At 40.3% G+C, this 15000-nt stretch overlaps 1 protein-coding gene across 2 annotated transcripts in view; it reads left to right on the top strand.

Moving 5' to 3' along the window:
* The window catches only part of LOC138051678 (ciliogenesis and planar polarity effector 2-like), a 15593-nt gene extending 1135 nt beyond the window's left edge, over window positions 1-14458 (top strand). For both annotated transcript variants that reach the window (XM_068897942.1, XM_068897943.1), the window contains exons 3-11: window positions 435-595; window positions 3541-3663; window positions 4260-4324; window positions 5144-5233; window positions 6478-6530; window positions 7717-7744; window positions 10500-10556; window positions 12705-12851; window positions 13894-14458. In XM_068897942.1, coding sequence (XP_068754043.1) covers window positions 484-595; window positions 3541-3663; window positions 4260-4324; window positions 5144-5233; window positions 6478-6530; window positions 7717-7744; window positions 10500-10556; window positions 12705-12851; window positions 13894-14010 — 792 coding nt within the window. In that variant the 5' untranslated portion in view covers window positions 435-483 and the 3' untranslated portion in view covers window positions 14011-14458. The remainder of the gene's footprint in view (window positions 1-434; window positions 596-3540; window positions 3664-4259; window positions 4325-5143; window positions 5234-6477; window positions 6531-7716; window positions 7745-10499; window positions 10557-12704; window positions 12852-13893) is intronic.
* Window positions 14459-15000: the final 542 nt, after the last annotated feature.

Here is a 15000-nt window from a genome sequence, read left to right as displayed (position 1 = left end):
AGATTTCAATAGCAAACCATTTTTTGATTTTGTGTTCAATTGCAATGCTGAAAGATCCGAGTCTTAAAGTGCCACTATGATCAAATTTTTACCTCTTGATTTTTTAGGCGTATCACAAAGAATTCTATGAAAAAATGAAAATGCCGTCTACCATTTGCAAATACAGTACCTGCATTAGTTCCAGAGATATTTAATTTTGAAAAATGTGTAAAATATCCAAATGAGATGACTGATGATGTAATACACTCAACCCAATATTACATCAAGTATATAAATAGAGCTATCTTCGCCAATTTGCAGCGCAGACCACTGAAACTTGGTAGGCTAATAGTTCTACAGAAAACACACCTACGGCTATAGAACATTTTGTTCCCATGGCAACTGACTCTTTTCCAGTCCCCACCTTCAAAAAATTGAAAACATTTCGTTTTCAGAGGTGAAGCTCTTGTCGAGAGACTCAGCTGGCCTGGTGCACAGTCATAGATGGCGGGTTTTAGACCGAGAGGATCCGTTGTTCAGTTCAAATGGCAAGAGACTCCAGAAGGACGGGAGTTTTTGGGAGGAATTCTGCACCGAAACAGGAGAAAAAGTTTTGGTGAGCACTGCAGCTGGCACTACATGAGCTTACTGCATGTTTATTTCATTACATAATTTAATGGCAATTAAGAAGTGTTATTTTTAATTATTTAGAAAAAAGTTAAGTTAAATTTAAGATACCAGTTTTAACAGAGAAAATCACGGTTAATTATTTCTTCATAACTTGCTGTCACCTTTGATAAAATTAATGATGTTCCAGTTCCCTGCTAGCAGATCTGAGGTCTCTTTTCCCCTTCCGTTCGCTGGGCCTTTGAGTACAGGAAAAGAGACTTCCGCCATGGGTTGAAACTTGCTGTGTTGAGCAGGCACAGTGGTAAATTAGCGACTGAATCCTCACTTGACACTTTATGTGGTGACTGGCCCCACCTAACAACGAATTACTGTAGGTTAAACTCATCACCAATAGATGAGCTTGGGGATTGGTGCCCACAAAGTTGGCAGAGCCGGGCAATGCTCTAGCATGTGGAGGTCTCCATGGCAACCCTGTGAGCGGCCCCCACCAGGCACCGTCACACTGAACAATTCAGTGGAATACTTACCGATCCACTACTTAATACCTAGCCCATACCTCAAGAGGGAGGGAGGGATAGGAAAAAACAAAAGCACAAACTGGCACACAAACAGCAAGCTATTGCAAAAACACTTTGCGAAGAACTGCAAGCAAGCAACTGTGTATATAAGTCAGGAGGTACCCCTGCTAGAGGTACATCGTGCCACCCCTAGTATAGCTGGGGAAACTGCTGACCAGCATTGCTTCAAGATTAAATTTGCCTGAATTACATTTAGAAATTGCGACTCACTGGTCGCCAATGCGACCAAAAATTGAATGCTGGCGACTAGATTTTCAGAACTGGTCGCCAACTGGCGAATCACGTTTTGTCTTTAACCGAGGATAAACAGTAGACAACTTCTGTATTTGAATCTTTATATGATGAAATCATTCGGAATTGGTAGCTAGAACACGACTCACCTTCCTTTTCCCACGAAAAACTTACGTCTCAATACTGCAAGAACATCGGTTTCACACACTATAAATCAATAGCACAAAATATACTTCGCTACTTCGGTAAGCGCGTGGTCGCACTTAAACACCATGTGCTTCTTGTCTGTTACGTGAGTTTTTTGCGGCCGGACGACGAAGATTCAGCCAGAAGGTTAATTGAAAATTTAAATCCATGGTCAGTTGTGAATGCTGGAAACGGAGATTTAGCCAAATTACCGAAGGACCTCCTCAGAACTAGCTTGATATTGATAATGAACCAAGACATCGCACGATTAGTTTGCAAGTTGTATGGAACCTTCGAAAAGCAACCTGTACCCTTAATGGAAAGTAGGTTGGAGAACTTGTCCCCTCTGTTAGAAAGCGGACACCTGCAAAATTGACTACACAAGGTGTAAAATAGGTGGAGATAAATATTGGTAGAAAATACTTTAAGAAACCAAGTTCCTCGGATTCTAGAGGCTACTGAAACCGCGGAGCCGCAATAGTATTGTGTTTACTCGCAATAAAGGTAAGTTGCCACGCAAGCCGTAGGAGAATAAATAACTACGTTTTGGAGAGGTTAAAGGACCCATGTTTGCCTTGCTACGGAAAACACGGACTTAAGGACGGTGCCTACTATTGTTATTGCGCATACGCTCTGCGCATCTTGAGATACTCGGATTTCCTATCGGTGATGCTTACTAATACAGGGATATTTTTGCGCGGTTTAAAACTATCCGGAGAAAGTAGATCTTAGTAAGTACTCTTGGTATCCAAAAAGAAAATTGGGGGTAACCATGCGTTTTTGAGAGATAATTAAGTTTTAATTTGAGAAAGAACGCCATACATTGCTTTGTATTTTAAAGCTTTTTACAAATATTATTCATGAATTATCTTTCAAAAATGCGTGGTTACCCCCAATTTTCTTTTTGGATTTTAATAACACTTGTTAAGATCTACAGTTCCTGCTTAATCACACACCGGGGCAAAAATATCGTTAATTAGTAGGCACCGTCCTTAAAACGTTCTGTACTTCGGTCCATTTCAAATAACCGTAAAGAACACCATCACCAAACGACAGACAAAAGCCGAAAACAACAGTGGCTTTAGAGGTCTTTCTCGTGCTGTTTTTTTTTCTGGGTGTTTAATAATTACGACTTTCCTTGCATGCAAAGTAACATTTAAAATCATGTTCTTACATAAGTCATATATTAAGTAAGTTGGCGACCAAAGTTTATGATCTGGCGACCAAATTTTTCCCATTAGTCGCCAGCTGGCACCTGGGCAAAAAAGTTAATTTCGAGCCGTGCCACATGGAATGCATGGGACACAGTAGGCTCAAATCACAGTCAGCAAACATATCATGGGGCATGCGTTTGATGAGTGTCGTCCAAGGTTGTAGACGGCGGTTGTATGTAATTGAGTTTTGACTCATTGCCCCCCCCCCCCCCCCTCAATCAATGTTGGTGCTCCTTCAATGTGAAATAATTATGTTAAACAAGGAAAATTAGACAGAAAGCAGCATTGCATAGGGAGGAAGAAATGTATCATATATTTGTAGTAGATTTACCCAAAATAATATGCGGCCAATCTGAGGGATCTCCATCCTGCAATATAGTCTTTGGAGAGTCACGCCCTTCCCTCTGGAAAAAAATTACAAATAGATAGGGGTTGGCCGTAAACAGGCTAGTTTGTTGACAGATATCTGTTGTCCATGTATATTTAATAAGAATTACTATGTTGCAAAGCGGAAGTTGGTTGCCTGAAATATTCAGAAACTTGCACTATAATGGAAACTTCACCCCCGGATGACCTTTGTACATGTGTGACATGTACAGTATATACTGACCTCAGAGGTGAGAATGGACAACTGCACCTTGTTGTTAACTCCAGGTGTTTAATTAAACTTCCTTCATCTGCAAAATAATTGCTGTTTTTTTTTTTTTTTTTCTTTCTGCAAGGGCTACTTGAAACTCCAAGTCTGCCACCACAGCTCTCTGTAGAAACTGTGTCTTACAAGATCATTTTGACTGGGAAGCCTGGTGTTGGAAAAACCAGCACAGTGGCCAAGCTTTTGGGACAAGGTTAGTTGATCATTTAGTAGTAATCTTAGAATATTATTTTGATTTACAAGTGCTACATAATTGCTATTGTGGTCACCTGTGTCAAGGATTGCATAGTGATGAGATGCACATGCATACTTCGTGAAAGACAACAAAAAGTTAGCTTAAGGTAAGCTGCTAGGGCTCACACTTCCTGAGTCCCTGGATGGGATACTTAGAGCTGTATCTCTGGAGTACCCCATCAGTAGGTGCCATGGATTTTACAGTCAAATGCCATTTAATAATATTGATTGTGATACTGGCTTTGAATACTGACTTTTGTAAATGAAGCAGTCTCAGGGGACAAGCCAGCCAAAGTTGTTTGTTTCATTCCACAATTAACGTGATCTTTACTTTGTTTCTGAGCAATTCCTGCATTTGGAGAACTTTCAGTCTTCAACTGATTATGCATGACTGTTCAGAACAGAAAGCCCTTCTCTTCTTCATATTAACTCTGATCCAAAAGTTGCTATTAATGTGATTTATTTTTGCACACCGTGCACTACATCAGACTGAGTGAAACTCTAACCTATTTTCCCTAATCAAATGAATATTATATTGCTTGGTTCTACTCTCAGAAATTCCAAATTTTCATGTGGAAACACCAGGTATCCAGACATCTGTGGTGTATTGGCCCACCAAGGTACAGTAGCTTTACTGATAAAAGGTCAATGAAAATTTACCAATCAGTGCTTATCTCCACCAATAAAGTCCTTCATCAGGGCTTATCGCACAGACAACCAATAGCATCATATCTTTGCTGACCAATGAGTAATAAAAAACGGGAGCACATGTACATGTAAACTATGATCCCCTAGAGACTGTTTTTATCATATTTATTTGGTGTCTTTTCTCTTTGTTCTTTTTTAACTGTGTACAACTACTACATGACTTGTACAATCCACGGGGTTAGATCACTCCATTAGCAACAAATTATCAAAGAGCTGGTCATTGCAAACTTTGCAGATTTGGCCTCAATTTTTTGGCCGTTAAACAAGACAACCAGTGGTAGCTGTAATGGGCTCTATGATTAAACATGTGCCCACTGTTGCAAGTATGATTCTCAAAGTTTCCCATTAAGTCAACTACAGGACATAATTATTTACAACAACTTTTATCTGTGATTACATGAACTTGAAGGGTATTTATTATTAGATAGTTATAAATGGTGACACTTGGTGACATTTTATCACCAGACTGTCCTGTATTTTTAGACACAAGTTTTGTTTTAATGCAATACACTGGTAAGAGTGCGTCGGCCATTAATCTCATTATCTGAGAGATATTCCATTTGGTTCTTATATATCCAGTGATTTATTTTGTAAATCTTAGAGCTGATGCCCTTGCCCTACTTAAGAATTTCAGGCAACCATCCGCACATATCATCAATAAAATTATTCTACGTTCAGTGATCAGAGGTGAGGATTTGAATTTATTACACGTCCAATGCGTTATTTTTCAGCTGAAAGAGAGTCAAAAAGTTGTCATGTTCAAGTTTCAGTTCTGGGACTGCGGCGAACATGCCATCAGAAAATATGATCATCTTTTGCCAGTGAGTCGCTAGCTTTCCTCATGTTCTTGTGCTATCTTGTGCTATCTCAACTGCCTTCAATATATTACATTTTATGGCTGACAGTACTTTCAAATGCAGATGTCAAGTAAAAATTAATTTGTAAAATTTAATGTAAACATGTGACATCAAATGATAATTGACATGTGCCAGTGAGGACCTGTGGAGTCTGCATCCAAGTGCAGTGGATACAATTACATACATGTATACATACATACTTTATTGAACCTCCCCAAAGGGGCTTTTCAGGAACAATAATAATTGTAAAATAATAGTTATCATAGTTATTTATTAAAATTATTTACAAGATTAAAAAATATAAAAGTAACAAAAATAATTACAGTGTATACTCATCACTATATTGATTACTTCCATAAAAATCCCTTAGAAGTTTGTTCCTTAAACGCTTGCTAAAGATAGTTTCGTTACTACAAAGTGTATAACCAATAAAAATACACATCTTGAAACCTAGTCCCATTACTTCTTAACATCAACTTCTCCTTTAAACCGAAACCGTTGGCAGGCCAGGATCTTTTTATGGTTACAAACGGAGGCCTCTTAACTCTTTCACTCCTTGGGGTTTCGCCATTGACGAGCAAACTCGTCTGGCGCTAGACAGAGTAAAATCTACTTGTATTAGTCTCAGTGGCACTTATGGGAGTGAAAGGGTTTATTATACAGTGGAGCTCTGTTGACACTTCTGCCCCTTAAGGGGGTTCCCCATCTGTTGGTTGAAATCTGCAGGTGGCTCTCTTAGGGCCGATTTACACTGTACGATTTTTGTTGCATGCGGCAGGCTCAAGACAGGCCTACGACATAACGATTGTCGCAGCGTTTTAAAACATGTTCTGACGTACTAAACGATCGTAAATCATGTCGTGGGCCTATCGTAAGCCGTTGTCCTACGCAACAAGAATCGTACCATGTAAATCGGCCCTTTAAAAGGATGCAAAGAGTTTGAACACACTTTTGTACGTCAATTACCATGGTGTAGTAAACAATAAGTAATTTAAAATTATTCCACAAGCTTGCGTTGCATATATTAGGAGATGGTAGTTAGTCAATAAGGTGCACAGCACTTGCCGAGTTGGCTATAATCAGCTCACATCCAACAAGGACGAGTGTAATTATTATTATTTTCTTAAAAAATTCCCACGCATTGAAATCTATACTATTTGAGCATCATTAATCCGCCAATAATAATACTCTAACGTTTTTCTTTGTAGGCTTTGAAAGATAAAGCCGATGCTGCCCTTTTCTTGTTTTCATTCACAGATAGGTATGATTAATGCATGGTTCAGTGCAGTCTCAGATTCATTGATTAAAATCTATATATAATAGCTATTCACCGAAGTGGAGTGGCTAGTGGTGGAAGCGGCAAGGTAAATATCCACCACTATCCACCATCACTGAGGTGAATAGTTGTTTTAGTATAATTATACCAAAACAGTGAGATAACATAGCACAAAAAGATGATTTTAACTCATTTATTCCTGCAATGATTACAGCATTTTGGGGTGCAAATTCCGCGTGAACTGCTCGGAGGTGAATAGCAAAGGATATCCGGAGTTTGAGTAACCAATCAGCGCGTGCACGTTCAATGCTATCCACTGTTTTAGTATATACTAAATTGTATTACCCCGGGGGTTGTCTGGGGAGCTCCCTAGGGACAACCGGAGTTCAAGGAGAACATCTTCCACGGGACAACTGGAGTACAGGGAGAAAACGTCTCTGAGTCAAGTACAGATTTAACAAGCTCAACCCACACATGATGCTGAATCTGCGATTCAAACCCGAGACACGTTGGTTGGAGTGGTCTCCCGACCATGCCAGCCGTTCATGGAAAATGTTCTACACATTTTACCTATTTTTTTCCCCTGCTAACAGAGATCTCTCTTCTTTTGCGTTCGCTGGGCTGACGTCAGTATGGGAAAAGAGACCTCTGCCATGGTCGAAACTCACTTTGATTCAACCGCCTTTCACGATCTTGGATACCACTGTTGAAAACGTATGCCCCATGACATGTTTGTGGACTGTCACTTGAGCCCACTGTGTCTCGCGCATTCTTTTACAGTAATTCCGCCGTTCTTAAGTGAGCCTTCTCCACATTTCAAGTATCGCACGAGGATTTGGTCGCTAAGTAACCGCCTCAAATGCTCAATACAGTGCATTTCAACCCACGGCACAGGTCTCTTTTCCCGCACTCTTCACCCCAGCTAAGTGAACGCGAAAAAAGACAGCTCTGCTCGCAGGGAGTTTTAGTTTTGGCCCAACAAAGATGGCGTCACAATCTCGAAAATGTGTACTATGCTAAACAAGATATTTGGTCCCTGGAACCCCGGGGGTGGGGAATTAATTTGGTCACGTTTAAACTGGCAGTAGATAACTATGAACCTTAAGGGTATTTCTTGTATTGCTGGGGCAATTAAACCTTAACTTCGTCGTTTTTGCTTTTCTTTTTTTAGAGGCAGTTTTGAAGAACTGCCAAACCAGGTACAATTTGAAGATAGTATTAGTGTGATGGTTAAAGTTAACCTAAATTCAAGTATTTTTCGTTACTAATAAAAAACACCCCACCCAAAGCAAACACATGTCATTATTGTTACACAGAATTTTGCTTTTTCTGTGCCTTGCATGGCACAGAACTCGCAGTGATTTGGACCCACGACCGTGATGTGAGAGGCATGGGTCTATTCTAAGCCTGGAACAACACGATCTCTTCCTCGAATGAAGGATTATCTTTCATTTTGACCACTCTGTCCCAGGACTTGTGGTAGCAAATAAAAAGTAAAAGCAGCCTCTAGACAGGATTTGAATCAGGAGCACCCACTTCGAAGGAACTGTTTTTATCCACTTAACCACTAAAGATCAACTGACTAAAAATGTGCCGATTATTTACCAAAACTAATTGGTATATATATAAAATCATTGCTGAATAATGGTTAAGTCTAAAGCTTGATTTAAAATGGTTAGCTTTCTCTTGAAGTTTGGTAACCGACATTTTTCACTGTGTAAGCTTGCTTCTTAGCGGCTGTTTATACACGTTTACATCTGCACTTTTGGAAGAAGAAAATATTGACATTAATAAAAAATGACATCCTCGCAGTTAGTGATGTGGTAGTCTAGTGGTTAAGTGAAGGGGTTATTAATTACACGTTCCCAGGTTCGAGTCCTGCGAGTCCAGACATTAGGGTTCTGCTTTTAAAACACATGTGTTCCTTTTCCATGATCCTTATCAAGCTTTCCGTGTCGATATTATAATATTTCATTTGGAAGAAAGTGACAATGAAGAATAATCCTTCAATTGAGGGAGAGACTTGGTCGCCTGGAAGCAGGCTCTTCCGTTGAAAATGGCGCGCGGTCGAAATACAGATTACTCCTAGTAACCAAGCCCCGATATTTTGGCCGCGTACCATTTTCAACAGAAGAGCCTGCTTGCCGGCAGTCTATTCTCGATTTTACGTCACAAACTCCTTTGCATTCCCGTTTTCAAAGACGTTTTGCTTAGCAAAGCCGTTTGTGACGTAAAATCGGGAATAGACCCATTCCTCTCGCATCACGGTCGTAGGTCCAAATTACTGAGCACTAGTTTTGATAACTTTGCGCATGGTGCCCGGCAGATGAAAAGCGCAAATTTGAGGTAAGAATGGTAAAACATGTTTACTTTAGGTGGGGAGATTAATATTGTCGACGAAAAATATTTGAGTTAAGGTGCACTTTAAATGGAGACAACAAATGTCGATTGAAAGCAAGGCGACTGAAACAGCTGTCAATTGCTGCGCGCACACGTTGCGTACCGGCAGATGGTATGTCGGCGTTGCATTTAATTGAAAATTCCTACGAAATTCAAAAACAAAAATGTAATGATTGATTTGTGGAGGTAATGCATTGAGCTATCAAGCTAGTTTGCGGCATCATGATTCCACTCTAACCTGACAGCGCAGACGTTCTCCACTGTTGTGAAACTGACTTTATGTGTTCATGCTGCACGTGCGGCATGCATTTTAGCACATACGTTTGCTGTTTTCTGCACAACAACGACCTGAAATCATCAACTTTGAGGTTTTGACGATAACGTGAGCTTACAAATGCAAATCTTTCATTCTATATTTTTGCTGTGAAACCGCTCGTTCCAATTGATTTTTAGGATACTTCACCCACACTGTACGACGTGAACGAGATGGAATAACCAAGAAAGACAAACGATAGTGCAAAGTTACGTTTTCGTCGGCGTCGCCGTCGTAGATCTCAAAGTCCCAATTCAATTACAGAGTTTAAGAAACGACGACGACGGCTACGGCTACGACAACGCCACAAAACAATGATATCATTGGTTAAAAGAGGAAAAAGAATCGTGCTGCACGTGCGGCACGCATTTTATTGTTGTGCTCGGCATAACAACAACGTGAACTCACCAAATTTGAGGTTTTGACGACAACGTGAGCGGACAAATGCGAAACTTTGATTCCGTATATTTTCACTCTGAAACCGCTCGTATAAATTCAATTTCAGGATAATTTGCCAGCATTGTACGAAGTAAACGAGATGAAATAACCGCGAAAGACTTAGGATTGAGTAGAGTTAATTTTGACGTGACGTTTTCGTCGACGTCTTCGTAGTAAATCTTAGCTCTTTCATTGCTGGCTTTTCTACTGTCTGTATATCCCCTAACTACTGCCTTTTTTTTTTTCGCAACTGAAGACACCAGACAAACCACTCTTAAAGAATAAACTATGTCTTTCTTAAGGTCCCCAGTATGGCGTTCGTTGCTTATTCCAAAACTGTCTTATTCTCTGTTTCTTATGGTGTCACGGCGGCTATAGGTCATTTCCACGTGACGTCATCGTCGCCATGTTGGTGGCCGAAAACAAATAATCTCTTGTTAGCTCCTTTTGTTCGTCCATCAGGAATTGTACATTACAGCATTGTTATGTGTGTCTCAAGCTGATTGGTTGCAAACGACCTATAGATGGTGTCCTTAGACGAAGAAACGGTGGGCGTCTGTTTGGCATCTCTAAACAAATTCTCCGAGAAATTGTCGGTATCCTTATGCAAAGTTTTTTCGTTTCTTTCGTTGTCCGCAATTCACTGCTTAAGTAAAAACCACGAAAATGAAAGTCGGTATTACTGCCTTCCCTTCATCTTAACAACTTTTCCAGTCGCATAATGAGAAGATTGATGAAATATTTGTGGCAGAAAATTTGTATCACTGTCCTTACCCGGAAATTTATTGGTTGTTTTATTTCAGATAAACCGAATTCTAGATGAAGACGAGAAAATTTTGCGAATTGCGGTTGCTACTCGATATCCTTTGAAATTTGGAGTTAGAGAAATTGCCTTGCTTCGAGCGGAAATTGGCCACTTAGTTTTTAACTACCCTCCCCTCCCAAACTGTGACCTTTTGCAGGGCTAGCTGTGAATCCCCTCCCTGGATCCCTATCATTAAATCGTAGCTGTTTCTTTCAGGACCTCTAAGAAATGTGCCGAAGAACTGAGGCGTCAGTCTCAGCAAGAACGAAGGAGCATTTTCTCGGTTTTGTTTGATAATTGTTAGCACTGACGCCAATCTTTTGGAAGCATTAAGTTTCCTTTGGATTGACAATTATCAACTTTAAAAATGATAGATTAGGGCTGTACTCCGCAAATCAGAGGAAACGGAATTAAAACGAAGACAGAAGGGTTGCTGCGACTCTTTCGATGGTGTCTTCGTGTTTTCTTTGATTTGTGGATTACAGCTGTAGGAAATCTTATCTAACGCGGCGATTAAGGGTCAGCAAGACAGAGGGCATACGTAAAAAAACTTTTTCTGTGAAGATGAAAGCGATTTCATATCTTATAAACAAGAAAATCAAAGTAGCGTCTTGTAAAATAGCGAAACGACCACTTTATTTAGAGAGGAAGGCGGAATTGACGTTTTACAGTTTCCTAACTTAACGTCCTCTACCCTAGAGAACAGACCACAACACCGGGAATTCCATGCCCTGCTCTTTGCGTATAGCGTGTAAGTTCTTTTACGTCCCGCAGGGTTATGGACATTGAAGGGTTGCGAAACGGGGCATACGGTTTGTCGTTCTTATCCAAGAAGACTTTAGAGTCAAACCCTTTGCAGATGTTATTACAAAGGTAGCACTTTGTCCTTAGTTATCCGGCCGGAGTTTTGATCCCGCGACCTCCCGTTTAAACGGTTTAGTTCAACATACATTCAACACGTTGTTGAACCATTATGTTCCGTGCGTTTGAACAGGTCGTCAAGCGTAAAAAATGTTAAATCAAGTTCAAATCGGTTTAAACTTTCATTTAAAATCGATTCAACTTTTCCTTTGTTCTCGAAAATGTTGAATGGTCTTGAAGCCGTTTGAACATTCTTGTTCAACAATTGTAGAACACACGCATGCTCACATCAGGCCGCAAAAAGTCAATATGGCGTAGCTTATCTGGACGAGAGAGTCTGGCTTCTAGTTCTTAGTTCCTCGCAATCATATTTTGCGAAAGTGTTGGTTCCTTTGTTGGTGCAATGTTGGAACCGTCTGAAACGGCCTCCGCACAACTTCGTTTTTGCATCCAACATTTGCCCAACATCCGTTCAACTTTTGTTAAACCAATGTTGGTCAAATGTTGAAATCGTTTAAACGGGCCTTAAGGTAATTCCCTTGAAATTGTTCTACTATCAAACTTTTTTGGAAACTTGGCATAATTAACATTCATGATATGAACATTTAAAAAATGCAATAAAAAAGTGGGGTCACCGTGCTTGTTTACGCGTCAGCAGGCTCTTAAAGTGGGGTAGTTTTACTGTTTTCGCGTTAAAAATTCGAATCATCTTCATACAGAATTAAGCCTTACTTCAAAAGACACAAAATTTTATTTTGAAAATAAAGCTTCCTTTATTTACATAAGCAGTAATGCTTCATTTACGCCGACTTTGATTCCCTGGTTGTGGGAATATTGCACTTTTTGGGACAGTTCCGTGGTTAGCTTGAAGTCCTCGCCTTGGGTAAAATACACCCCGGTACGGAACTGTTTTCCAAAAAAATTCATGTTCTACTATCAAACTTTTTTTCTTCTTCAGATATGTTCTTTATTAGACTATTCTTAGCAAATACCTGAAAAAAAAATCGGGGGTCACCGTGCTCGTTTGAGAGAAAAGGAGCATTTATTTCGCTATCAGGTTTAGTTTGAGCGAAATCTCTTACGTTTTGTATGCGCACGTGCTCATGTGCGCGCGCTAATGACGCGAAAATCGTGCGCAGTAGGGATGCGCAATGCAATACTAAGGAACTACCTTAAGCCAACAGATCGGCGGTTGGCAAACGATCCGCACTTGCTTAAGGCTTTTTGCGTTTTTAGGAAAACGACAGGGAACTTCGCTTTGTTTTTCCTTTGTTTGTGTATTTTAGTGTTGTTGAAGTAGTCAGTCATACGCTTCGGTATTTGCAACTTAACTTGTAACAAACTCGATCAGGTCCTGAACAGCGACTTCACAGAGCAAGAAATAAGAGAATTTGAACAGCAATGGCGCGTTCCAGTGCTGAGGATTGCAAATGTCACAGGACAGCGACTGGCTGACGGACTCAGCTTAGACGGTCGAGCTAGCATCGCGGTAAGTTCACAAATAACTCATTTCTTTTCTCCTTAAGTAAAGATTAACTGCTGGATTTACCCTGAACCTCAAAATAACGCTAACCCTCTACATTATTCTGAGCAACGATTTGGTAACCCTCCTCAAGGTGTCCTTAATAGGAAGTTGAAGAAATGACGACGGCCACGCCTACGGCAACGCCACAAAACAATGATATGATTGGTTAAAAGAGGAAAAAGAATCGAGCTGCACGTGCGGCATGCATTTTATTGTTGTGCTCGGCATAACAACAACGTGAATCACCAAATTTGAGGTTTTGACGACAAGTGAACGTGAGCGTGCTGACAAATGCGAATCTTTCGTTCTATATTTTTTCTCTAAAACCGCACGTATAAATTCAATTTTAAGATAATTCGCCCACATTGTACGAAGTAAACGAGATGAAATAACCGCGAAAGACTTTGGATTCTGCAAAGTTACATTTTGAAGAGACGTTAATGTTCTCGTCGCAGTCGCCGCGGTAGATCTAAGGCCCGTTTCAAACGTCGAACTTTACATGTGCCGAATCTAATGCAAATGAGCGAAAGGAATAGATTTTTCTCATTTGCATTAGATTCGCCACATGTAAAGTTCGACGTTTCAAACGGCCTTAAAGTCCCTAATGTTAAACAGTGCGCGTACAGTAAGTCCTGCGAATTAGAACCAACTGCTACGTAATAGGTTGGTATCATTCCAAGCCATAACTATACGATCGCGGTACCTGCCGCCGTCAAGTTGTTAGGAATCTGCTCAAGATGCTGTGCACATTTACATGGGAAATAGGGATATGAAAGGCAATTGAGTAGTTGCAAGCATTTCTAAAAAATGCAAGCTTGAATGGAGTTCTTCATTGAAAGCGTCGAGAGATGTTGATGATGGTTTGCAAATTAACGCCAAAACATTCACCCACATTTGATTTAGTTTTTAAACTTCCATCAGTTAACACGGCCCGAGGATTTATGAAAAGAACATGTTGGTTTGAAACAAACATTGAGAATTTTTCACCTATTGTGATCAACTCTAGGACGTCGCACCGTTTCTCAACTCTTTGGCAGAGTTACTGTGGCAACGTGATCACGTGACAGTCGGAGCAGGAGCCAGAGCGCTTCCTCCCTCAGAGAAGTTCAAGATTTACATATGACGTGTTTCACACAAATTTCCACCGAAATAGCTAATAGAAACAATAAATGAGCAGCCTTGAAGCCTTGGGATTGGTTGTACTAAAGGCAAGAAAACGGGAAACTGGGGATGCAGCAATTTAGCCCTGATATCATCGAACTCGTGGCGCATTTGCGGACCTTACAAACGCGGGAAAGTTCCTATCAAGTTTTAAGCGAAGAAGGTCAGTTTGTATTAATGACGCTGGGAGGCATTAGACCAATGATAGCAGCTATGTAAAAGACATGAGAGCAAACAAACAGGAGACGAGGGGCTATGTCACGCAAAAGGGGCTATGTCACGCAAAATGATGTAATTTCATGACACCCAGAATGCCCAAAAAGTAGAATGAAACATTGCAATATTAAAACTATAAGACAACATTAAAAAAAATACAGCAAAAGGAAAGAGAAGCATGGATGGACACAAATGGAAAAAGAGAAAAAAGCAAAAGGAAAGGAACTTTATTTGAGTGTCTGGTCGTTCTAGCGGTGGAGCACTAATTGTAAACTGAAAATGACAATTAAAGCAAATCAAGTCAATTATTGGTTTTTGTGGAGAGGGGAAAGCAGAGTACCCGGAGAAAACCTCTTGGCGCAAAGTAGACACCAAGTCAAATATGACACCGAGTCTGGCAATTCGAACCCGGGCCACATTGGTGGGAGGCGAGAGCCTGTTTCAGGATTGAAACCTATTGCATTTGGGTAACCTTGAAAAAAGTTGGCACGACGTTTTTTAAGTTCATGGCAAACCGCCTGGATAAAAGTCGTTTTTGCTCAAAATCATCTTGTTTGTGATTTCACGATAATTTGAGGAATTCCATATTACCATTTTCGAGTTTTGCACTTATGATTAACCGGCCAAAGATTTCCCCTAGACACCCGAAAATCACGTGACAAAGCCCCTTTAAGGACAGGAAATGGATTTTTATCCTGGTCATATTTCTTTATTTTATTCGAAATTGGGCGTAGAT

This window comes from Montipora capricornis, chromosome 6 (genome assembly GCF_036669925.1).
Source record: "Montipora capricornis isolate CH-2021 chromosome 6, ASM3666992v2, whole genome shotgun sequence".
NCBI classification, from domain to species: domain Eukaryota; kingdom Metazoa; phylum Cnidaria; class Anthozoa; order Scleractinia; family Acroporidae; genus Montipora; species Montipora capricornis.
This window is presented reverse-complemented; position numbering and strand designations above follow the sequence as displayed.